General features: G+C 40.1%; 1 protein-coding gene across 1 annotated transcript in view; it reads left to right on the top strand.

Moving 5' to 3' along the window:
* The first annotated feature begins 1,089 nt into the window (after nucleotides 1–1,089).
* Nucleotides 1,090–24,279, top strand: part of LMBR1 (limb development membrane protein 1) — a 67,948-nt gene continuing 44,758 nt past the window's right edge. Inside the window, exons 1-4 of the mRNA XM_030969655.1 lie at nucleotides 1,090–1,218; nucleotides 15,928–16,000; nucleotides 18,203–18,242; nucleotides 20,062–20,201. Of these exons, the coding sequence (XP_030825515.1) occupies nucleotides 1,156–1,218; nucleotides 15,928–16,000; nucleotides 18,203–18,242; nucleotides 20,062–20,201 (316 nt within the window). The 5' untranslated portion in view covers nucleotides 1,090–1,155. The remainder of the gene's footprint in view (nucleotides 1,219–15,927; nucleotides 16,001–18,202; nucleotides 18,243–20,061; nucleotides 20,202–24,279) is intronic.

Genomic DNA, 24,279 nt, shown 5'->3' with positions numbered 1-24,279 from the left:
AGGAGAGAGCACAGGAACACTTCTGGCCTGTCACACCAGGGTATGATTGTGCCTGCAAATACCTTGTCCGTGTCTTCACATATCAAAAGAACAAAGGTGGGACTGTGGCCATACTGAAGCTGCAGGACCTTCTGCATCCATCCAGGACTATAAGGAAAACATCAGTCAAAGATTAATTTTTCTAAATCTAACATTTCATAAATACTTTACCATCTGCTTTTAACCAAGAAAATGGGCTAGAGACTGGGGAATTCATATATTTAGAATTATAATTGGCATTGACAACATGTGTAATGTATCAAGAGCTGTAAATAAGCAGAAAATTATGATCGTTTTTTTGAAGCTTCTTTAGACTAATGATACATACTTGTATTGAAATAAAAGTTTGATTTGCTAAACCACAATCTATAATTTATAGTGTGTCCTAGTCTTCTGTGTGTATTTAGACAATTGATCTACTTGCAAACTCAGACGAAAAGAATATTGCCCGTGCATGCAGAGGGAACAGGGAATAATGAGATTACCCATTGGAATGGGCTGCCCAGGGAGCTGGGGGAGTCACCGTTCCTGGGAGTGTTTAAGGAAAGACGCCGTGGTACTTAGTGCCACGGTCTCCTTGACACGGTGCTGTTGGGACATAGGCTGGACTCGATGATCCCGCGGGTCTTTCCCGCCGGAACAATCCCGTGATTTTGTGTCCCCGTCCTGCCGGTAAAACCAGCCCCGCCCCAGGCCCCGCCCCCGGCCGCCAGCCCCGCCCCTTTCGCGCCCCGCCCCCGCCCACCACGGCCCCGCCTCACCTCTTCCTTTAGCCCCGCCCCTGGGCGTGACTTCGACCGCCCTTCACTTAACACTAAGCCACGCCCCCAGTCTGACCCCGCCCTCCCCTTTGCCCGCCCCCGCCGGGGTCGCTGCGCGGTGACGCAGCAGGAGGAGCTGAGGCGGCGCTTCCCGCCTTCCTCCTCCTCCTCCTCCTCCTCCGCGCCCGCCGGACGGGGACAGAGCAGCGGAGCCGGGGCTCCTCAGCTTCTCCCGGGGTCCGGGGGAGCAGCCGGGCTGCGTCCGGCCATGGTGGCCCGCTCGTCGCCGGCGGGGCAGGAGCAGGCGCGGGGGCGGCGGCCGCCATTGCTCGCGGGGGCCGCGGTACTATGAAGGATGGAAGCGGACGAGGTGACGATCCGGGAGCAGAACTTCCACAGCCAAGTGCGGGAGTACACGGTAGGTGCCGCCGCGGACCGTCCCTGAGCTGTCACTGCGCTGTGCCCCAGCCCTGTCCCCGGGCGCGGGCGGCTTGTCCCGCTCTCCCCCGCTGTCCTTGCCTGCCCCTCGCCCAGGGTCCGGCGGGACTCGGGGGCCTGTCTCGGGTGGGCAGAGCGGTGAGTGCACCTTCGCTGAGGGGCCACGGGAGCTGGAGCATCCCAGCGCTGACCCCCTGGAGGGTTTTCCTCTCAGAGTGCCCTCTGCAAAAGATGGAGATGCAGTGTATGAGGCAGGGCACCGGTGTGTTCCATAGGAAGGCTCTCGGAACAGGTAGCGGTGCAGCAACCTCGTGAGCAGTGCTCAGCTTCGATGAGGGACGACTGCGAGCAGACATCATTCATGTGCCCAAGTATCTAAAGGTGAGGTGCCCAGAGGGTGGACCAGGCTCTTCTCGGTGGTGCCAGCCACCAGGAGATGAGGCAGTGGGAAGAAACTGATGCACAGGAAGCTCCACCTGAACATGAGGAAGAATTTCTTTACTGTGCAGGTGACCGTGCACTGGAACTGATTGCCCAGAGAAGCTGTGGAGTCTCCCTTCCTGGAGGTATTCAAGAACGTCTGGATGCAATCCTGTGCCCTGTGCTTTGGGATGACCCTGTTTGATCAGGGAGGTTGGATCAGATGACCCACTGTTGTCCTTTCCAACTGTGACCCATTCTGGGATTCTGTGAACATCTCAGTCCTCAGGTGCAGCCTTGTTCCCATCAGGTGTGCATGGGATTTCATGGTGTCATTTGTCATACTGGGATTCTCCTGCCTTGCTGGGCTGTTTGCAGTGCTGTGTGTAACTCTGGTGTTTCTCTGACCCCTCATGCCCTGTGCTCTCCCACTGGAGCACATGGCAGTGCCTGTGCTGTCCCATCTCAGCCCTCCACAGGCAGGCTCAGCACTACACCCTGCGTGCAGACAGAGCAGTTACAGTTTCCTCTCTGACAGCCTTGTAATTGTTCTCAGGACTATTCAAATCTGATAGAGGTGTTTTGATGGGGCTCGTGTCTCTCCTGCTTCAATTCCAGGAAGGAAACCCATGCTGCACAAGGGAGACATGCAGCACAGTGTCCTGTGAATGTGCTGTCCTGGCTCAGCAAGGGAATCACGTTTTCCTTGCCATCCCTGTTGTCTGGGAGAAAAAGCTAAATTGTGAAATCTTATTTTAATTCAAGAAATACATATTAAGTGTTTTTCAGCCTTGTTGGGAGACTCTAAAATACCATGATTAACTGGTTTATGTAGCACTATGTTTAGGTCACTTGCTAGCAGACTTGCTTGGAATGTGTTAATTACTCTTCTATGGTATACAAATCCATGTTAAGACCTTTTTTCTGAAATATTCTATTTCTGAGATGTTTTTTTCTGAAGAATGCAAAACAAGCCTGTATGAGGAGAACAGCTACTCTATGAGATTTTTTGGGATTCTCTTCTTTGGGCGTGGATGTAGTGTATGTCTGGGAAGTCCTGACTAGTGGAGGGGCACTAAAAATAAAATACTTCTTTGTAAAGAAGGCTCTAAGTATTATCTTAATCACCTTTGTGGTATGAAAACATGAATGTATGTACAAATCTTTCTTTTCCCTCATGTCTGTTTTTCCATTTGTATTCCATTGTGTGCTAATTATCTCCTAGTTACATTCACCAGAGTCTTGTTCTGATAAATTGGATGCTACATATTGTGGTTTCATTCAGTAGGAAACAGATTTTTTCAGTCTGAAGGAATGGCTGTGTGCAGCCTCTCTGGGTACCATTACAAATAATGAAGTCTATTAAATTATTAAAGAACTAGTTCATCTGTACTGCAGCTACTTCTCCAAAGTTAGAGGGACTTTTTCAGCCCCTCTAGAGCAAATGGTAGATCTTCCGACTGGTGAAGTCATGTGAGAAATCACACAGGACATCAGTGACTCATATTTTAGAGGTGCAGTGTTGTTTTCTTTGGGCAGTGGACTCAATATTCTTGCTCTTGAAACTTCACTTTGATGTTAATATTGATCACAGGCCACCTTTGTTATTGTTTAATCAGTAGGAATAATAATAACAATGTTGCCTTCTAAATCATACCTTGGTGCAGTTGTGATCTTTAATTTATGTTGGAGCACCACAGGGTTTTATGAGTGCATGGAGTGCTGCCACCCCCACCTGAGTGTGCAGCCTCCTGTGGCTCTCACGTGGCTGCAGGAGAATATTGCAGGTATGGGTGCATTTGTGGTTAGTCTGAGCATGCTGGAGCACACAGAGCATGTTGATTACATGTGCAATTATGTTAACATCCTCTCCTTACCAGTCCTGCTGCTCATGGAGCTATATGGTGAATAGAATTTCTTAAAATATGCAAATGCATGGTTGTTGTGTGGGCAGTGGGTGTAATCATCAGCCCTCAGCTGGAGCAGGGAACATGTTCCACTCTGACACCTGCATTAAACCCTGATTTTAGCTGCAGGTGGGCTGGGGGCAGCAGAGCAGTTCAAAGAAGCATTTGATATTAAAAGATGTAGTGGCTTTAAATTGGGATAGGGTAGGTTTAGATTAGATATTAGGAAGAAATTCTCTGCTGTGAGGGTGGTGAGGCCCTGGCACAGGTTGCCCAGAGAAGTTGTGGGTGCCCCATCCCTGGCAGTGTTCCAGGCCAGTGTGAATGGGGCTCTGAGGTGCCTGCTCTAGGGGAAGGTGTCCCTGTCCGTGGCTGGGGGTTGGAAACCGATGTTATTTAAGGTCCCTTCTGACCCAAACCATTCCATTCCTGTTTTAGAATATTACAGCAGAGAGACCTCTCTATGCCTGTCAGAAGCAAAAGAAATTTATGTTGTCTGTTAGAAGTACCTTTGAAGAGCTAGTTGTGTGGCACAGCCTTTACTGGAAGCTAAAATGATACATTCATGAGAGAAGAGAAATCAAAGTAAGCTGATGTACTTGAAAAGAAAATCCTTTTCACTTTTCTCTTACAAATTTTCTTTGAATACATACAGAATTTCTATATTGTGCTCTCTGATGGAATCAGAGTCCTGAGGGCACACTGAGTTTAGCTCCAATGTAATGCTTTATTTCTGTTTCATGTATTCTCTGAACTGGCAAGCTGCAAAGTTTTCCATAAAGTTGTGTAACATAAAAAAAATTCAAGACTTGTTATGCTTTTGCTGGTGGTGCCTGTCTCTTTCTGTAGGTGCCAACTTCTGCTAATTCCACCTTCAAAAACCAAATATTTCTGACAGATGTTTATAGATTGAGCAAGGGTAGTAAAAGATTATTTTTTAAAAAATACATCCTTAATCTGCTTTTGAGGTGAGTCAGTCGTTTAATGCTTAATTTAACTCAGGCCTGTTTGCTCTTGACCTCATTTGGAGTGTCTGTATGGCACCTGTTTTTCAAGAGGGTGCCTGTTTGCAACAAAATCATCTGCCTTGGATTTTGTTGCTTCATGAGGATGATCTGTGCTACTAGAAAGTGGTTAACTCCCTAGTCAGGCATGGCTCTTCAAACACAAATCTGCTCTGTAGAAGATCTGTTGTTTTGAACAGTTGTTGAAAACACCAAGACTCAGACTTGGTCTGAGTCTGACCTTTAAAATTCAGATGCAATGAGGTGAATGTGGAGGCTGTGTGCTGGTGACCCAGTGTAAGAGATGTGGCACAGCCAGGAGTTTTCTTGGAGTCAGTGAGATCCTTGACTTCAACAAAGCCAGAGTCACCCTCAGTTCTGGCTAAAGGGAGCATCTTTCTGAAGAGCAGCTTTAGCTGATTGCAGAGTGCAGAAAAGGGTTTGTGTTCTGCACTTGGTCAGTATTTATATGAAAGGGTTGAAAAGGCCAGACACTGTTCTGTTAGTTTAACCTTCTTGGTCCTTTAGATTCATTTATAATTTGCTGAGATCTTGCAAATCCATGGAAAATATTTGAACTTTGAGGGAACTGCTTTTCCCTTGGGTCCTGTTATTATGCCTGTTTATAAAGTGTTCCATGTTCAGCTGGTATTGTTGTGAACTGTTTATTCAAATGGAAATGGAACAAGTGCAACGCTTGAGCCTCTCTGTGGTCCCCTGGGTTTACTTTTTTGAATATTAACTTCCTTTTTTTCCAGTTTGAGTCTTCTATTCTGCAGTATTAGCTCGTATTTTTAAAAATACAAGCTAATTTTTTTGTTCTTTTTCAGCTTTAAAATGTAGGATTTTGAGTATGTAAAAATATACACATACACCTGGTTATGAGGATTCTTTGGCAAAATAAATACACTGTGCTTGCATTTTTAATGTGGGGAAAACTCTGGAAGAGCATAACAGAACTACTAGGTTCTATTATTAGCACCATAAAACTGTTAGTTAGAAATAAACCTAGTATATTTGGAAATAAGTTTATTATATTAAATATATAATTAAAAAAAATCAGTCCTGGTAGAATAAATTCAAATACAAAAGTGCTGTTATAACTTTTAAGTGTTCCATGCAAGTTCAGGCAAATATTGAAACTGGTGTAATATGGAGTTTTATGTTAAATGTGATATGCTTCCATTTGTAGGACTAAATGTTTTCAGGGGTGCAGGCTTCAGATGCTAAATAATCTGAGAAACTTAGGTTCTTTCTTTCTTCTCTTAATTCATTGTGGCTACTGCTGGCATCTGTCTTTTGAGCACTTCTGTTGGTAGTGGGCTCTTGTCTGTGACCAGTTGTGCATCCTTAACAAACTGAGATTTTCACAAACTTTTTTTCGGCCAGCAGTGATGATATTCTGATTAGAAGCATGGGTGATTTGTAAGACCAAATTTATTAAATAATGAAATGTTTTTGTTTGAATGCATATGCAAGTTTATCTTTTATTAAAAAAAATGCCTTGTAATTTTTTTCACCTGTACAGTGAAAACTTGAGGACTACTTTATATCTTAAATGGCTTCTTGTATTTCAGAAAATAACTTTGCCTAGATTTCTCAGTATTGCTTCTTTTTTGTTCCCCTTAAATATTTTGAGAAAGATTTGTGACCGAATGAAGTATTTGTAGCAGTGATGTGAGACCTAAAGCTGAAAGATTGGTGCACATTTAACATAATTAAATATATAAAATGTTGGCATAATTTTGTCGTCTTAAAAGTTTACCTTTACTTGTAAACAAGGGTGCTGTACTGAACTTTAAGAAGTGATGAATCCTCTTCTGGCTGTTGGTCCTGGGGATCAGCACTGTGGATCCATCTGGAATCAATAGGCATCTCAAAATACTTGGCACAGACAAGTGTAGAGAGATACTTATTCCCAAAACAGAAACAGCTTTTGGAGAGTTCCACTATTTCTGTTTACGTAAAATAAGCATGAAAAGCTGAAGTGTAAAAATTTGCAAATAGTTACGGTTCAAAATAATTCCTTTTGAGTTACTGGTGTGTTTCTTTGGAGGAGCAGTTGACCAAAAAGGCAACACACTCCGTGGAGAGTACAGGCAGATGTTTAAGAAAATTTTGTATTAAAGGTGTAGTTAGACTTGAGAAACTCTAATGAAAAGAGGAAGAACTGACAGCAAACAAAACCAGCTTTTTATAATGTGACCTAAACCAAGCATATCCATCTTGGGTTTTGAGTGGCTGGGCACAGAGTAGAGGGACTGGGTAAGATGGGAGGGCTGTAATAACAGCTCAGTCTTTGCTGTGAGGAGGTTGCTGAGTGTTCCCGAGTTTATTAGCACAAGACCCTCTGGAAATAAGTGTTTTCAGAGAGGTTAAAGAGAGTTGAGAGATGGGTGAACAGGTGACCAGAGTAGCAGAGGAGGTGGTGGTAGAGTCAGAGTGGAGAGAGAATCTGAAGCACCTTGCCAGTGACATTATGATAAATTAAGGGCTCAGTTCTGTAGACATAGATGGAATATTGGGTTGAGGAACACTAAAGAAAACATTCCATTCAGTGTAAGTTTACTGGTTGTATTTGAAAATTATGCAAGTGGTTTTCTTTTCTTTCTTCTGAACTGAAGTGTTTTCTCCTTTCCTGTCTTTCAGCCTTTCCTATTTAATTTGGTATTTATCCTCATGTAGGGAGGGCAGTGATAACTTTTGTTGAGAAAGTCTTAACTTCTGCATCACTCTCTACTCCCACACTCTCCCCCTTCCCTTGAAAACCACTGACTCTTTCATGTGTGCTGTCAAATGACTTGGGGCCCTGCCTTCTGAAGAACAATCTTGCTCAAGAATTTAAACAACATCTAACACACGAAGAGGAGAGTCTTTGAAAGTCATGACTGGAGTTTGTTTTTATGCCTCCAGTGACAACAGCCTTGGTTGTTGTGTCACTCTGGAGGGTGACAGCCAGGTAGAGGTGACCTGGAAGGAGCTGCTGCTCTAACCCCCTGATTAGGTGTGACAGGTGAGATTGCTTCATGCTTTCAGCAGCTTTGACCTGTGCTCTTTGGGACCCAACTGACTCTCAGAAAGATGGTTTCAAAACTCACGTTGCTGTTTTATCAGCTGTGTGTTGAAAATTCATGTATGTGTTGCTCCCCATACAGAGATTTCTAGTTTTTTGATCAGCAGGATATAAAAGTTGTTTCTAACTACCATCAGCATGATTTCAAGAGAGAGCCCTGGCCTTTGTACTGTTCTAATATTTGAACACTTGAATATATTTTGAAAATTTTGATTAACTGGAAAATACAGAACTATGTTTCAGTTTCTCCATTTCCAAATCATGTGTGCCCTGCAGCAGGTAGTGTGTATTGATGGCACTGAAGTTTGCACATGGCTGGATTAAAGGACAGAGGATAGAAGCAGTGTATTGTGTGTTATTTTCCCACCTTTACCTTCTTGTGTGGTTTCCAGCATAGGCTTCACAATTGTCATCAAAGCATGGTGCTTCAGTTCTACTGTTGATTTTAAGTGCCTGTTTAGGCTTTGATTATCCAATATTTTCCGTTGTCTAACTGTCATTTCTGTTTTTAATGTGTTTATGGGAAAAATTGGTGCTGATGAGTTGTAGTTGAATTTGACAATAGGAACTTGTCTCAAATATTTGCTAAGTTTCAGACTGTGGTAGCTTGTGAAGAGTCTGCATAATTGGTGAGAATTATGAAAACCTACAGCTACTGCTGTTTGAGTATGTTTCTGTTTTGGCAGTGTGGGAGGGCACTTGAAAATGCTCCAGGACATATGTGTGAGAAGACAAGGAAGAGTATTTTTATGTGTTAGGATGAGAAAGTTTATTAGCTCTGTCTTCTAACATCCTTCTGCATCTTGCCCTGAAAATTAACATTATCAAAGAAGCTGTCTTAAATAAATTGTTTACCAAGTCTGTATTAATGAAGCTTTTGGGGTTATTTTTACAGAAATGAATTTTTAATGGTAGGAATCTGGAGTTTTAATATAACTGATTATTACAGCCTGACTTTCCAGTGTTGAATAATGCCTCATTCAGGGACAGAATGTTAGAATGATCTAGATTGGTGCTATTGTGTTAATTCTAGAGAGTGTTTTTAAATCTTGCACCTGTGCTGAAAAACATTTTTGACTGAAGGGCTGTAGAAGCTGGTTATCTTCAGCAGAATTTCTAGTACACAGAAGTATATTTATAATATATTTATAATTTATGTTTGTAATATATTTATATATATTTATAAAATAGAATATATTTTTGAGTATTTCTTACTTTCTATTGGACCCTGGGTGTTTATTTTAGATGAACAAGTCTAGGCACCTGCCTCTGAACCATTTATAATTTCTTCATGACTTAGGAATCAAAAAAAGTGGGTCAACCTCTTGCAAATGTTTTAAGCCAGGGAGGAGTCCTGAGAAGAGGCCATACGTGGAGGGGAATCATAGGTATGGAGGGCAGTGTTAATGAGCAAAATTAATCTGTGACCATAGACAATCATAGAACATATTTAATATTTTCTCCAAAGATTAAATTTAGTGTCATGCCAAATGTATAAGGCTGGCTGGTTTAGAGTGAACTTAATCTAACCACAGCAGAGTTAATGTCTCATTTGAGAAAAATGAGATTTCCAGAGCAGATGATACAATGAATGCCAAGGTCAAACTGAGACCATAGACAAAGATTTCAGTTTTCTTTAGTGTGTTTTGTTGGTTTGTCACTTACTGTTGATACATCCAAAACAGGTGGAATGCCTTGTTTGCTTTTTGGGTGTCAGTGGGATAATCGAGTTATTAGAAATAGACCAAACAGAGCTGCTTGTCTCCACCTGTGTTTTCTTGCTGTTTATTCCTGCCATCTTTTCTATAAGTAAATAAAAGCAGTTGCCAAGTAGGACAGTAGGAGGATGCTTTTTAGTTGCCTTGTGGTATTGTAATGCACATTAAAATACTTCACCAGCATTAAGAGATGGATGTATAATGGTGTGTTTGTTGTTTTCTATTACAGAAATTAAAACTCAGAAGGGCAACACTATTATTTTCTGTAGATAATAATCACAGGCAAAATACTGTTTCATTTTCAACACTTAAACATGTAAATAGACATATTCTACATGGTAATATTACCCAGAGTGATCTCTCCCTTCTCTTTTCTCTGTGCTGTTTATTCTGTTTAGAGATAAGGACACATTCTGTAAAGTAACAGCTAGAAGTGGAGATGTTGTCATGTCTGTAGCCTTGTTTTGTGTATCATTTGCATAGAAATGCTTGTGGATGTAATAGCAGTGACTTTATTTTAATACTGACACAGCCACTTCATTTTAAAGTTATTTCCTTTCTTCCCTTACATTTTGGAGCTACTTTTTGGAGCTTCTTGATCCTTCATTTCATACATGGCATAGTAATATGTTGTTTGCTGCCTGTCTTTTGCTCCTCCAGAGTTTCCCTGTTCTACATGCTAGTATGCAATCAAGTTGGAGGAAACACTCACTTATTGGCTTTGATGCTTTTCAAGTGGAAATGAACCTGTGTTGAAGCTGTGTTTTGTGCTTGGAAGTGTTATTAGGTTAAAGAACATTACTAAGTGTGGGATAGCTCTCTGTGAAGGAGTTCTGTGGTGATTTCTTGCTGCTAAAAGTTGCTCTGCAGGATGTCTGGCTCTTTCACAGTGGGAGGACATCCCTGACACAGCCCTACAGGGGCCCGTGCTTACACTTAATAAACACATTCATAAATGACCTGGAGAAGGGTATAAATTATGAAGTGACTAAGTTTATAATGATGCTTGTTGAGTCAGGAAAGTAGAAAATAAGGCTGAATGGGCTCCAGGCTCCTGCTCAGGGGTGGGTCAGCTATGGTATCAGGCTACCTGTGGCTTGAAAACCTCCAGGAATGGAGATTTGAAGCCTTGCTGGGCAACTTGTTCCACTGCTTGCCTCTGCTCATGGAGGGGATTTCTTCTTACCTCCAGTCTCATCACCACAGTCAAGAGCTCAGCTCTGTGTTTTTACTGACCTCCTCATAGGTACTGGCAAGCTGCTGTCAGGTCCTCCTGAAGCCTTGTTGTCCTCAGGCTGAACGTGCTGAGGTCCTTCAGTCTGTCTGCACCAGGCCAGTGTTCCAGCCTCCACTGGACTACTGGTGATCATCCTTTCTGTAATTGCCAACTCCTGTACTGGGGGCCCAAAACTAGACAGGGTGAATGCTGCTTGGAGAGAGAGAATTACTTTACTTCAGGTAATACAGCCAGGGATGCTCTTTAAGGTGTGTGCTACCAGGGCACACTGACTGAGAGGTGATGAACAGTTACTGGACAAGGCACCTGTATGCTTTTTTTCTGATGTAAAATACAGCTCCCTCACAACAGTTGGGAATAATTCTACACTATATAATGGATATTATAGATCCATTACATATAATGGAATCCTGTACATAGAAATGCAGCTTTTAATGTGCACACACACAAATTGCAGTTGTAAAAGATGGTTGAATCTTGTTTGTAAGAGGGGGGAAAAAAGAGAACCTTACACATTTTGAGCATAGTCTTTCTTAGTATGAAAATGTAGCTCTTACACTTGCAACAGAAGATTATGCTTTCCCAATCTGAGGCATGAATTTCAGTGCTGGAGTTTTAAAGATCATCCACACAGACAAATGAGTGTCAGCTGATCTTCAGTAATTGCCACTGGGATAACTACAAGGTGATCTGACCTGGTTCAGACTGTTACTGCTCGTGTAACCTTCAGTGCTGGCCCCTTAGAGGCGCCTGGTATGCAGGTAATTCTCGCAGGAGCTGGGAGATGTGTGGTACAGATCCAAAAGTATGGTATGGATCATACTTGGATGCCTTTGGATGAGAGATCCAAGGGTATGACACTGTGGAAGAGTTGATTACAAGGGACATAAGAATGTAGTGCAGTCTCCAGAGGCAGCCTCTCCTGGTGTGTAATCTAAGCAGGAGCAGAAGGCACTTCCTTTCCTGAATAAAGATTAAGGGCTTCAGGGGAAGACAGGTTGCTTTTTGCTTGTCCTACCAGAAATTGTGTTTAGTCTGTGGGAAGAGATGTAAATGAATTATTTACTTGATGTTTGAAGATTTCTTAACGTGGCATCTGTTAAAAAGGAGCCCTGGGATGTGGCACAGAGTCCATGTGTCTTGTTTTCAGTTACTGAGTGCTGTGGAGGGGCCATGCACACAAAGACATTACAAATTATTAAGAATTGCTTTGGATGACTGTTTGACTATAACCATGGACAAGTCTTGGGCTCATTGTAATTTCTTTTATATTTTGATCCACCTGCTCAAACATGGACAGTGTCTTTCCCTTGTAAGGTCAGAATGTACCCTAGTTGTGTTTAAAGTAGCTTCCCAGTCTAATTATGGCAACAGATCCACAACTACTTTGTCCCTCAACTGTGGAATGAATTTAAGGAAATAAACTTTAAGACTGAATGGTATTGTTTTTTGTGAAGTGGGGATGTCAGAAATCCTTATTCTTCACAGTTGGGTACTTTCTCTGCACAGTGTCTTGACTGTCTCCCCAAGTAAAACCTGGAAAAGCTTCATGTGAGCTCCAGTGAAAAACTTGCAGAGAACTTGGGGATCTGGGGAATACAGCTTGTCCTAGATTTGCTGTATTTGCAGCCTCCTTTTGTCAGCTGTTATTGTAGAGATGGGTGATGGCATTAATCACTGCTTTCTGATCGGAAACAACTTGCAATATAGTTTGGGTTTAATATTGAATTCCAGTGTTGCCTCCAATACTGACACATATGGTAGTTTCTGAAGGAAAGATGGAATTAACAGAATATAGGCTCTTTTAAATTTTTGTTTTTACTGAGGATATCAGTGTAGTTTTGTGTATGGTGTTCTTTTGTGACCAGTGCCTTATTTCAGTATGACTACCTGTGCTTTTTAGTAAGAGATTAGAAATGGAATTGATAGATGATTGTATGTAGTGTGACATTAAGGTATGGTTTTAAAAAAAAAGACACGGTGACAAACTTGAATCCTAAAACCAAATTTCTGCTGAAACTTGAGAGCTACTCTGCTGTAAGCAGTTGGGGAGGACAGTGGTGGTGGATCCAGTGGCAGGAGGTTAATGCTGAGTTACCAGTGAGGCTCTCAGGTTGATGCCTTAAGCAGCTGGAACAGAGGCTAGGCAGAGTTAAGGGAAATAAAGAGGATATTTACTGAAGAGCCTTCAAAGGCCACACCCTGGCAGTACCAGAGCCACAGCTGTGGCTCTGCCTGGATGGCTCCAAGTTGGAAGCAAAAGAGGACTTGGTCACAAGATCTCACATTTTTATAAGTTTTGGTCCATTAGCATATTGGACTAATTGTCCAGTTACAGCCCCAGCCCATGAAGTCCCATCCTTCTTGTTTTTCTCTCCTCAGTCCACATTGTTTATACTCTTGGGCCTGAGATCTAGATTGGCTGTCCTTGAGTCCCCAGCTGGAGAAGGATTTGTTGTGTCTGCCTACTCTGTGAAGAGAGCTTCCCATCCCCTAATGTGAAACCCAGACCCCCACCCTACTGTCCCCTAATATGAAACCCAGACCTTACTATCCCCTAATATGAAACCCAGACCCACACACCAAAACAGCACAAAATCAGAAAAAAAGAAAAATAAAAAGCTAAAACCTGAGGTATCAGTGTGAGTGTGGGGAAGCATTTTCAGTGCAGCAAGAAGGACTTAGTGCTGTTACCTACAGCTGTAAAATCTTACCTGGAGTGCTGCATACAAGCTCAGCCACTCATAATTGAGAAACATGAACTGAAACTACAGCAAATACAAACAAGGCTGGATGGTTTCTTTTCCTAATACAAAAATATCCTGAAACAAGCAGCAGTATGAGGAATAGGAGCCCAGGGTTGCAGTGCTGACAGGACAGTGGAGCCTATTCTTCAGCTATCATAGGCAACACATTCCTTTTCCCCAGCTTAACTGAGTTCTACTCTAAAAATAGTTGGGATGCTGACTTGAGCTGTTTCCTTTAGAAAGCTATTCAGAATGCATGGTTAGAAACAGTTCAGGATCAGAGGTTTCACTGAGTGTAAATTGAGACTGCAGTGATGTTTCTGAATTTGCTGTTTAACTTGTTTTGGTCAGTATGAAGGACCTTTAATCTGAGTTCTTTTTTAAGATAATAAAGCTTTCACTTAATAGAATTTATTTATTTTCTTGCCAACAATTTCAAAATTTTGTGAATTTTCAGTAATAAACAGTTTTATCAAACAAAGTTTTACAAAGTTGTTCTCAAATCTGACAGAAGTAAAGGGAGAATTACACCAGGCTGTAGAGTTACCCCTTATTGCTGGGTTGCAGAGTAGCTGTTACCTGAAACCAGAAATGCAGCATTTGGCAGTTTGTGGTACTGGGCAGCTTTTGTCTGCTCTGCCCTCAAAATACCTCAGTTATCTCAGTGGTTCCTTGTAAGTACAGACCCACATTTTCATTGGAACCTTGCTATCACAGATAGGATAAAGGTCAACTGCTCTATTTGAAGGTGTAAACAAGATTGCAGTAATTTTTATTCTTGTTTTGAATAAAATAAATTGAGCTTAACTATATTTTTGGTTTACGCAGGTTACACCATGTTATTTGCATCTGACAGATTTTTAAAGAATTCACTTACCCTGTATATGTGATACCTGATTTTCAAAATTGGATGCCTAAAATTAGATGTCTCTAGCTGTAGCCTTGGTCTAGTTTTCAGAGGAACTGGAAGCTTAGAGAAGGATTCTCTTTCAGCACTGGCAATGCATTTTCCAATACTGACACGACAAGCTGTGTCAGAGGACTCTGAAAAACCAAGGCTGTTCTCAGCTTGTTTTTTCTTCCTGTTTCAAAAATATGCCAACTTTTAAAAAATTAAATCTTAATAACATTCTTTAGAATTACTTATTTAAAGGACTGAATTCTTTATCAAAACCATTTCTTCTTTGAGCCATCCTTAAGAAAGTTGGAGTGGTAAGCTCTATTCAGATTAAAGATTGGAATTCAGAGATCTAGTTATGAAATCTCATTTTCAGTGCCTGTATTTTGGGTGTTGCTGCTGTGTTTCCTGCACAGAGAATGAGCTGGGTTGCCACTTCCAGACTTACAGCACTGTTGTCCCAGGGAGGGACCTGGAAGTCACCCAATGCCATTCTCAGATACTTGGCTATACTTGGTTTTTTAAAATCTGAAATGTCTGACTACACCAGAAAAATAACCCTTTCTGTTTATATTTATCAGTATTTCTTAGAAGGTCTGTCTTTTATGAATAATACATCATTCTCCACTGTGATTTACTGTTTTGGATGCAGTATTGTTATTTAGATGCAGATTTATCAGGGCTGTGATCACTACCTTCACATTCACTTTTCCCTTTCTCTTAGGGTAGCCTTTCTGCTCTTGATTTTTTTAAGTCAGTGAGTCTTAAAGGCAACAAATCTACAAATGATAGCTTAAAGGAATAGGTCAGCTATTGTCCAGTGGAGTACATTTCCAAAACAGAATGGCATGCTTGCTTCTTGTTGCATTTCTGACTGACTCATGTGTTTAATAGGCATTGGCATCCAGGATTAAGGCAGCAATGTTGAGCCACTGCTGCTGTTCAATTCCCTTCCTATAGTATTTCCAGCATTTTTTTAGGTGTTTTGGTCTTGTCTTATTGTTATTGTAGTGCTAAATCTTATAAACAGCTTGGTCCAAGGCACTGTGGGCTGAAGGTGCATCTGACCTAAATAAACCACCAACCTCTGAGAAGGGAAGTTGTGCCCTTGGCTTCTGACTGTGAAGGAAACACAGTTTGATGAACTCATGCTTGGACATCCACTGTAGGCATGAGTTTTCTGTTTGTGTTGTCACCTGGAATTTGCTTGATTCAAGACAGGATGCAAATAGTAAACATGTTTGTTTCTTTCCACATGTGCTGACAGCATAGCCCAAAATAGATCCTCAAGAGCCCATTATATAAAATACAACTACCCTTAGGGTACTTTTGAAGGGGATACAAAGCCTGATAACTTTTACAAACCATGTGGATTCAAACTTCAAAAATCAGCCCATCCCACTCCACTCACCCTCCCTCAAACAAAAAATCACACTGTGAATAAGTCTTTTCTCTTAATTTTAGAGTAAAACTTGCTGACCATATAATTGATGCAATACCTGTTACTCTAATCAAGCTATTTTAATGGGTTTAACTTTCTATTACTAAGATAAAACAGTCTTGAAATTTACATAAAATATGCTGATGTTGATCTGAATTCCATTTAAAATTGTTTAAACTAGATTTACTGCTTATTATAATCCAGGCCTTTCTTCATGACCTAATAAATGCAATTTTTTTTCCAGATCTGTTTTCTCCTGTTTGCTGTTCTCTACATAGTTTCCTACTTTATTATCACAAGATACAAAAGGAAAGCAGGTAAGCATAGAATTTTTCATGTCAGAAAAAATTTTGTTTTTCAAATACATAGATGATTTTTTCCTTCCATCTCCACAAGGAAAGTGGAAAAACAGAACTGTTTGTTAGGCTCCTGGTCTGTGGGAGCCTGGATTGACCTGGTTGTGTATGGCAGCCTACATGATAATGAAAAGGGGTTAATGTCAAAGTAGATGCTACTGCCCCCCTTGCCTTGAGATCCTGTTGTTCTCCTTTCACATCAGCTTTTCCAGATAAGTATCTTCAGCTGTTTTTTAACAGCAAAATCAGGTTCTGAGCTTTTGCTAGTAAAGTGAAAGGTTGCCAGTGTTACATAAGGGAAGTAGCATTATTTCTTCAAAAAGCCCTGCTCTGATCAGGTACAGTTGTTATTTCAGCTGTCTTAACCTGTGTGACTTCACCACTGAAGTTCAGAAAATACCTTGAGATAGTGCTCTGGTTTTTTTCCCTTTGGGAGCACTGTCTAGTTTCCATTCTAAAACTAGTCCGTAGGAAGCCCTGTCATTTTCTTTGATATTTGTTCTAAAGACAAATAGCATAAAAATTGGTATAAAATCACAGAATCTTTGACTTTTGACAGCTTATCTGGGACCTTGGTGCTTGATAATAGTCAGGCTTTAGAAACATTGTGTATGATGATCTTGGTGCTTTGAACTTCATTGGAAACTGTTTGTTGAATGGCCTGTGTTATGACTGAGCTGCTGTCATGGATGCATTCATGTTTTTAAAAGTAAACTTTTAATGAAATTTAATTCCTTGGAAAAAGGTACATCTCTGTAAACACAGGAAGACAGGTACTATCTTCTGATCCTGATATATATTTTGGACATTACAAAGCTGCTGCCATTTGGAGATGGAAAGAACAGGAAGGGGAAACTGGTTTGGCAAACACTGTTGGATACAAAGACATTTTTATTACCTTTTGTTGGCAGTTATCTCCTCAGCTGGGAAGAGGAACTGCTCTGCAGCTGCCCTGACTTTATGAAAGCTTTGTGAGCATGTACTTAGGCACACTTTGTAGCCTGCTATGATCTTCCTGATGAAAAATGTTTGAAGAGTTAACTCAGCTGCAGCTCTTTCAGGACAAATTGTTCGCTGCTTTTCCAAAAAGCTTTTTAGCCAAAATGATTCATAAGAGACCTTTACTTAGTCTTTCAAAACACCATGAGGTATCCATCAAAAAACCAACACCTCCAGGTTCTTTCACAGAAGAATTTCAAAATAGCATGAGGTTATTGGCTATGTGTTTATTTCAACTGTGTGCATGACTCTTGAGAACTTAAATTTATTTTAAAATTTAAGAATAAATAACGGCAGGTGTTCTATCTCCTATGCAAAATAGGAAGAACTTTGGAATGCTGAGTGTAAAATTATTCCAAAATCAGAAATTTTTATTTCAAAATGCCTGCATTATTTCAAATTTAGAAATGCTTACATTTGCGTACTGATGTGCTTAGAGAAGGGTGTAAAGAATAAATAATGTCTTAGTGATTCATCTGAGTTAAATGTTGATATTGTTTGAAAAAGATTGTTTTAGTGAAGTATTATGTGAGGAGTAAGTGAATAACAATGGTCTAAAATGTGAAGTATCAGAAGGAAGTCGTGGTATCTTAAATCCAAAACAAATAACAAAAATATAACTACCTCTCCTTCCTCCCTATCCCCAAATCCCCAGGAGCAGGGAAGAGGGGTAAGTAAAGGGAAGCAACTGAGTTGTCATCACTATTGTGCTGGGTATGCTTTCTTGTTTTTAAAAGACATTTATGCTGCAAATGATTTCTAGCAGTAGTTAGTATGGACTCTTAGACTTTCCTGCAGCCTGCCTGCTCTCTGTGGTTCCAGAGATGCCCAAAGGGGCAGTTCTAGCAGAAGCTGTGGCTGTAGTAGTCTGAAAGCATGTTTGCCATAGAGCCCTCTGGAAGAGGTCTCAAAGAGATTTTGATCTGCATATTTAAGTAAAGTGAAATAACTTTGCTACATTGATTGAAAAGAGTTTGACTAATGAAAAAACAGGGTGAGAGTATTCATTTTTGGAAGGAACCTTCTTAAAATATTGATGCTCATGAATTGTATCAGTACATCTGAATTTGAATTGTAAATTAAAATTATTCCTATCTATATACGTTTTAGCCTGAAGAAAGACAAGTGAGTATTGAATATAACCTGATGTCATTTAATTTTCAGATGAGCAAGAGGACGAAGATGCCATCGTTAACAGAATATCGTATGTACAGCTCTTCTTGGCAGAACTGCTTTTCCTGAATCTATTGTTATGATAGGAATCTTCTGTGCCTTCAAATAAATAAGAATCTATTTGAAATATTTAAATGTATCTTAAATAGATTGCTAGAGGGTCAGGGAAAAATATTTGGCATAGTGGTACCTTGTGTTATGAAAAGTGTTGTGAAAGTTTGGTTCTAGGACTTTTTTCACCTGTAGTTCTGCTGGTAGGCATGAAGTTGGCCAGAACATGAGGACCTGGTGCAAGAGGTGGAATTGAGTGCCAGACCTGCATTTAGGTCTCCAAATGTGGGTGTTTGGATGGGAGGTGTTGTAAGTGGCCACAGCAGTCGATGGAAAGGAGGCAGTGGATCCTGTGAGGAAAGTTAGCTCTCTCTGAAGAAGATACCTTTGATCAGTGTAAAAAAGCTGCAGAAAGGTTACAAGTGGAAGACAAGCACTTGCCAGACCTACTGGTCTGCCAGCAGCTCTCTCCTTATCCTCTTGCTGTGTGGAGTTAGATATGAATATCTCCTATTTGAGTGTGCCTCACGATGTGCAGAGCTGCTCTGGCTGTTGCTGCCCTCTCAATTGGCTGAGCCGTGTGAATTGGCTCCTTCTGTGTTCCAGTGTTCTTAGCTTCCCTGGTGCTGCTGGCATCCCCTTGGAAGGAGAGCTTGGAGAAAAGTGTTGTTGTAAATAAAAAATGTTCTTTTTTCATTCAGCCTAAGCTTCTTTAAATGTGCATGTTATTTTCCTAAAAGCAATAACTCTCAAATATATGTAAATAGATTTTTCTTCACGTGGCATAATTGTCAGGACTTGAGGTGTCGAGGGATAAGAAAACAAAGGCAAAGGGCTGTAGTTTGTTAGGTTTCCCAGTTCTGGCTTAGAATGCTTTAACATCCTTAAATAAAAGAAAAAAATCTCAGAAGCCACCACCAACAACAGAATATTTTAAAAGTTAAAATTACTTCCTCATACTTTTTTTTCTAAGTATTGTATGAATGAAAAATGGATTTGTAGACTATTAAGGAAAAGTAAGATTTCTGCAAGCAGCTTACAGATGCTGCTATTGTAGGAATGTTCTATTTATTTGTCATGCAATTTTGCATTGAGAATTATTTCTAGTTTTATTATAGCATTAGATTAGTTCTGTAAGAAAGTTTTGTTGATCTTATTTTTTTAAGGACACAGTTCTTTTTAATGCCACAAGATGGCATTTGGTGTAAGTTGTATTTGGGATCTAAAAAGATTAAGCTTAAATATTTGAAACATTTTTGACAATTTCTATATATTGACTTTACATCTGAGATGAGAACTTCAATAACTCCTTTGTGAAAAAAATCCAACTTTTTTCTTTAGTTGGGTGTTCAAATATTTATGTATGATTGTACTCACGCTTTAGTTGTTAGAACGTTGCTCTGCTTTTAAAAATTGTGCTAAGAGTGTAGAAACGGAATATTCTTTTATTGTTTATGTGCTATGCGGGAAGTTAAAACTGACAGAGGAGACTTGTGAAAAGATATTTAATGAACTCCAGTAGTTTAAACCTTTGTATTACAATGGAATTGAATGCATGCATGTGCCAAGAGAGTTATCACGGTGGTTGGTAAAAACAAATTATTTACATTGGGTTCTGTAAACTATTTTAAATTTGCTTTTTGAAAGTCAGATGTTTTGGAAACCCCAGTTTCTCCTGCCCATTTACAATATAAGAATGTATTGCCTTTAGACACTGATTGCCAGGTAGTTTAATTATTTTTTTCCCTGCTGTTCAGAGCTTGTTGGTGGTAACAGTGGTACATTTCTTTAAATTTCAGGCTGTTCTTGAGCACCTTCACTCTAGCAGTTTCAGCTGGTGCAGTCCTGCTTCTACCTTTCTCAATAATCAGCAATGAGATCCTGCTTTCTTTTCCACAAAACTACTATATTCAGTGGTTAAATGGCTCACTAATTCATGGTTAGTACTCAGCATAATTTAATTAAAATGAATGTTTTCATTATACGTGCACAGATATGTCCCTATTTTCAAACTGATAACTCATTTTCATTTAATATGCTAATTGTTAATGTGCTGTTGGCTAGTTTGTTTTGCTGCTGTATGATATATCACAAAAGTCTGTCCTAACTGTTCTGTTCCTTTTTTAAAGAATTATGCAGGCTTGATGGAATTAAACCACATTCACTGCTTTGAATATTAATGTAAATAAGAGCTACTAGAAGCTAACTTGAAACATGCTGTTCACACTACTTCTTTATGTTAATACAAGATTCAGATGCCTTTCTCTTTATGGTGATACCTATAACTTTATTCTCAAAATAAAAACATGTTTTAAGAAACTTTCTAGCTGTAGGCAGCTCAGACTAGGTAGTTAAATTCAGCTGTTGGTGATTTGTGTGCAAACAGGGAAAATTGTGTAATATAAGTATTGTGATAAAGATGTGCAATGAAATAACTGGTGAAAACAGGACATTCTTTTCTATGTCTGCAGAAAGTATGTTCACTATATAAAACTATTTAATCTGGTACAAATAATTCACAGGTTAACTGTGGTGTTCTCTTTAGTCGTGTGAAGAGAGAGCAATTTGGCTTTGGAGGCTTTTTCTCTGAAAAGTGCATACTTTTTGCTAAATCTCTAATAATATTCACACATAGCAAATTCATGAATTTCTGGATCCCTGATTTGCAAGGATTTTTTCTTTTTTAGCTTGGGTTTTTGTTTTGTTTGTTTTTTTTTTGTGAAGTGAGAGGTGAGAAGTGATTATAAGACATAATGGAATAATTCTTCACAGCAGGGATGGTTGAAGAGTGAAAAAGGCACTGGAAGATCCTGTAAGTTTTCCAAAACTCAGGTGGCCAAAGCCCTGAGCAGCCTGATGGCACCTGCAGCTGGCTCTTTAAGGGCAGGCCAGACTAGGTGACTTTACAGGCTCTTTCTAGTTGAGTTGTGATGTGTTTTGTGACATGGCATAGAGAATTGCTAATTTCATATGTCTCTTACATGGGAGAAAAAAACCCAAGCTAAATAAATGTTTTTACATGGATTTACCTGCTCAGACATATATATTCTTTATTCCCAAACATGAGAAAAAAATTATTGGAAGATAATCTTTCCTTCTGTGTCTGAATCATCTTTGGAGAAAGGGCAAAAAAAAAATCCATCAGAGACTGAAAATTATATAATAACCATTTCAGAAATCTTTACTGTCACTTGTTACTTCAGAAAATTAGGGTTTGTAAGAAATCTGGAATAGTTGTTGTTAAATAGGAAGCCTTTGAATTTGCCAGCGACCATCTTTTAGTGCAATGATGTTTGAAAATACTGCTTTATGGACACACAGTATAATTCTATTTGGTAAAATAGAAATTCTACCAAATAGAAATTCTATCACTTGTTAGCAATCAAGGAGGGAAGTTCAGGATTTTGGCGTTTCAGGTGTGCGTTGCGGAGGGCGAGGTGCGGTGGCGGTCAATGAGCTTTGGATGGGTTTTGGTCGGGGCCGTTGGCCGGGGCCGTTCCCTGCGCTCGGGCTCCCCCGCGTGGCCCTCGCCGGGATCGCCGCGCTCGGGATTCCCGCGCCCCGCCCGTGAGAAACCTGCGCGGCTCTGAGAGCTCCCAGCACCGGTACCCGAGCTCAGAAACGCTCACAACCCTCTCAAACTCTGCTTACACAGCCTTCACCTATGGTTTGTGTACTGCCTTGAAAATGTTGTCAAATCGGAGCACTTGTTGCTTTAAAACATTTTATTTTTTCTAGATTTGTGATTTACAGCTATCATCTGATGTACTTGAAGCTGACACCAAGAATTTGATTCCCTAGATTGTTACATTACATCTGGCAAATAAACCAGCAGAAAATATATGCCTGAAACTTGTGAAGCTAGGCAGAAAGGCCAAACCTGGATCCAGTATAAACACATTTAGCTAATTAATACATGCTGAACTAATCCAGGACTAGTTCTGACAGCGGTGTTCCCTTGTGCTGCTTTTGAGTACAACCACCAGGTGGGGGTAAAACGTAATGAAACTACCATGAATAAGAAAAATGGGAAGTTACTTAGGGTCTAATCTGTTTGCCAAAGACTGAGAAATTTTTAATTTTTATGTTTTATGAACTTGTTTTATGGGGGACAGTCTTAGGTCACTACAAATGCAAATGAAAAATATTCTAATTGATTGCTTAAAGCTTTTCTATAATATGTTGATGTCAAGTGTCTTATGACATTTTATGATGCAGTCAGTATAGTAGAAAATAATTATTTTTGTCTATTTTAATTTGATTTCCGACCTATCAAATTACAGTAAGAAATAGTGAAGATCCTTACTTTGAGTAAAGTGCATGTGTCTGTCAGCAGTAGAACAGCACTGCTCTTGTCTTTCCTAACTTTATGTGCATATTGTAACTCTGCAGTTTAATATTCTGTAAATGTGTTTCCTATATACTACTAATGTGTAAATTTCTGAATTTTAACTTTTTAAAATCACCCTGGATGTGCACCAGCCTCCCCTCCCTTAAAATGCTCAGTGTTCTCTGCAGCTCCCAAGCACTGTTTTCTGTTGTAAGGTACTCATGTAATAGAGCTGCTGAAATTAGGACAAGCAGGTATTCAGCTTTGCATTAGGTAACTGAATGCACTCTGTCTTCAGTGAGAGAAAACTGCTGAAATAAGACTCCTACCCCCATCAAGTTGTATTTCTGCTCTTCCTCTGGTGTCTTTTTTAGAGGGGAAAGAAAAAAAAGTGCAGACTGCTGGAGTTAATGTCCCCTTGTAAGGGCTGTTAATGACATTCCTGCTGATGTTGCTATGCCTGAATGTTTCTTGAATGGTAACAGGAGCTTCCTGGCAAAGCAAATTGAAAAGGAAAAATCCCCCTCTTTGTTAACTGGAGTTTAGCCACCTTTAGGCGCTCTGTTTTCTTTAGCAAATGAGTGTTATATTTCACGCATCTTTTGGAATTTTCTTGTTTTGTTTTCTGTAGCCTGTTTGGCTGAGTTTGGTTGCTGGTGTCCTGCTGCTGTCAATTGCTGAAGTTCACTTGGCCCCCTGTTCCCCTCCATCTTTTATTTCTCCTTCAAATTTGAATGCTGTCATTTAAGAAAAAATGAAGTATATGGTAGAAGCATTTTTGAGAGAGTATAGGCAAAAGTCACTGCTAAGTTTTTTACACTTGGATCTAATTAAGAAATTTCTCTTGATAATGGATACCCTGGACATCCAGTAAATGCCTTTTTCCTTCTCTAGTCTTTACAAAATGGCCAGTTTCAAAGAGGAAAAGGAACATGCCTGTACATGGGAAGAAGTAAACAAAGAAGGCTGTTAGTTCAATTTTATCATGGGGGAATATTCTTTTTTTAGTGATATTCATGTTATACAACACAGTGCTGCAGAATTATGGAACTGTGTGTGGTTTGGGGAAGAAAACCTGTTTTTCTCTACTGACTTTTTTTTTTAGGATGCAGAACATGTGACAGTAGTTAGACCTGTTAGCTACTAAATTGCAGATAAGCTTCTGCTTTTATAAAGAAGAAACCCTGCATCCTGCACAACTTCTGATAGGATGGTTGATGATGGATTCCTGTTTAGGCACCAGAAACCGGCTGTTCAGAAAGTGTTCAGCTTAGAAAGTCTTAATGGAGCAGATAGCCTAACAGAGATTAGTTATCACTTCAGCTTGTTTTCTAAACTCTTTCTCTTCCTGCAGATGTCACATGTGTGTTACAGATGTCCTTGTTGTAGTCAGTTGTTGATTTTTCACATAGATCACAGAATGGTTGAGGTTGGGAAGACCTCTGGAAATTACCTGCTCCAGGCAGGGTCAGTCAGAGAGGCTGCTCAAGGGCCACCACTTTTAGGTTTGAATGTGTTGAAGGATGGAGATTACAAAACCTGTGAGCAACCTATTGCACTGCTTGATTACAGTGGTAGTGGAGAATATTTGGGATTTTTAGTTTGTTGGTTTTTTCCTTTCCTTTTATGAGTAAGTAGATTTGCCAGTTTTTCAATTCATGCTGATTGCCTCTCCTCAGTTCAGTGG

The sequence above is a fragment of the Camarhynchus parvulus genome, chromosome 2 (assembly GCF_901933205.1).
Source record: "Camarhynchus parvulus chromosome 2, STF_HiC, whole genome shotgun sequence".
In the NCBI taxonomy this organism is placed as follows: Eukaryota; Metazoa; Chordata; class Aves; order Passeriformes; family Thraupidae; genus Camarhynchus; species Camarhynchus parvulus.
The sequence above is the reverse complement of the archived record's forward strand: the minus strand, read 5'-3'. Positions and strand labels throughout refer to the sequence as shown.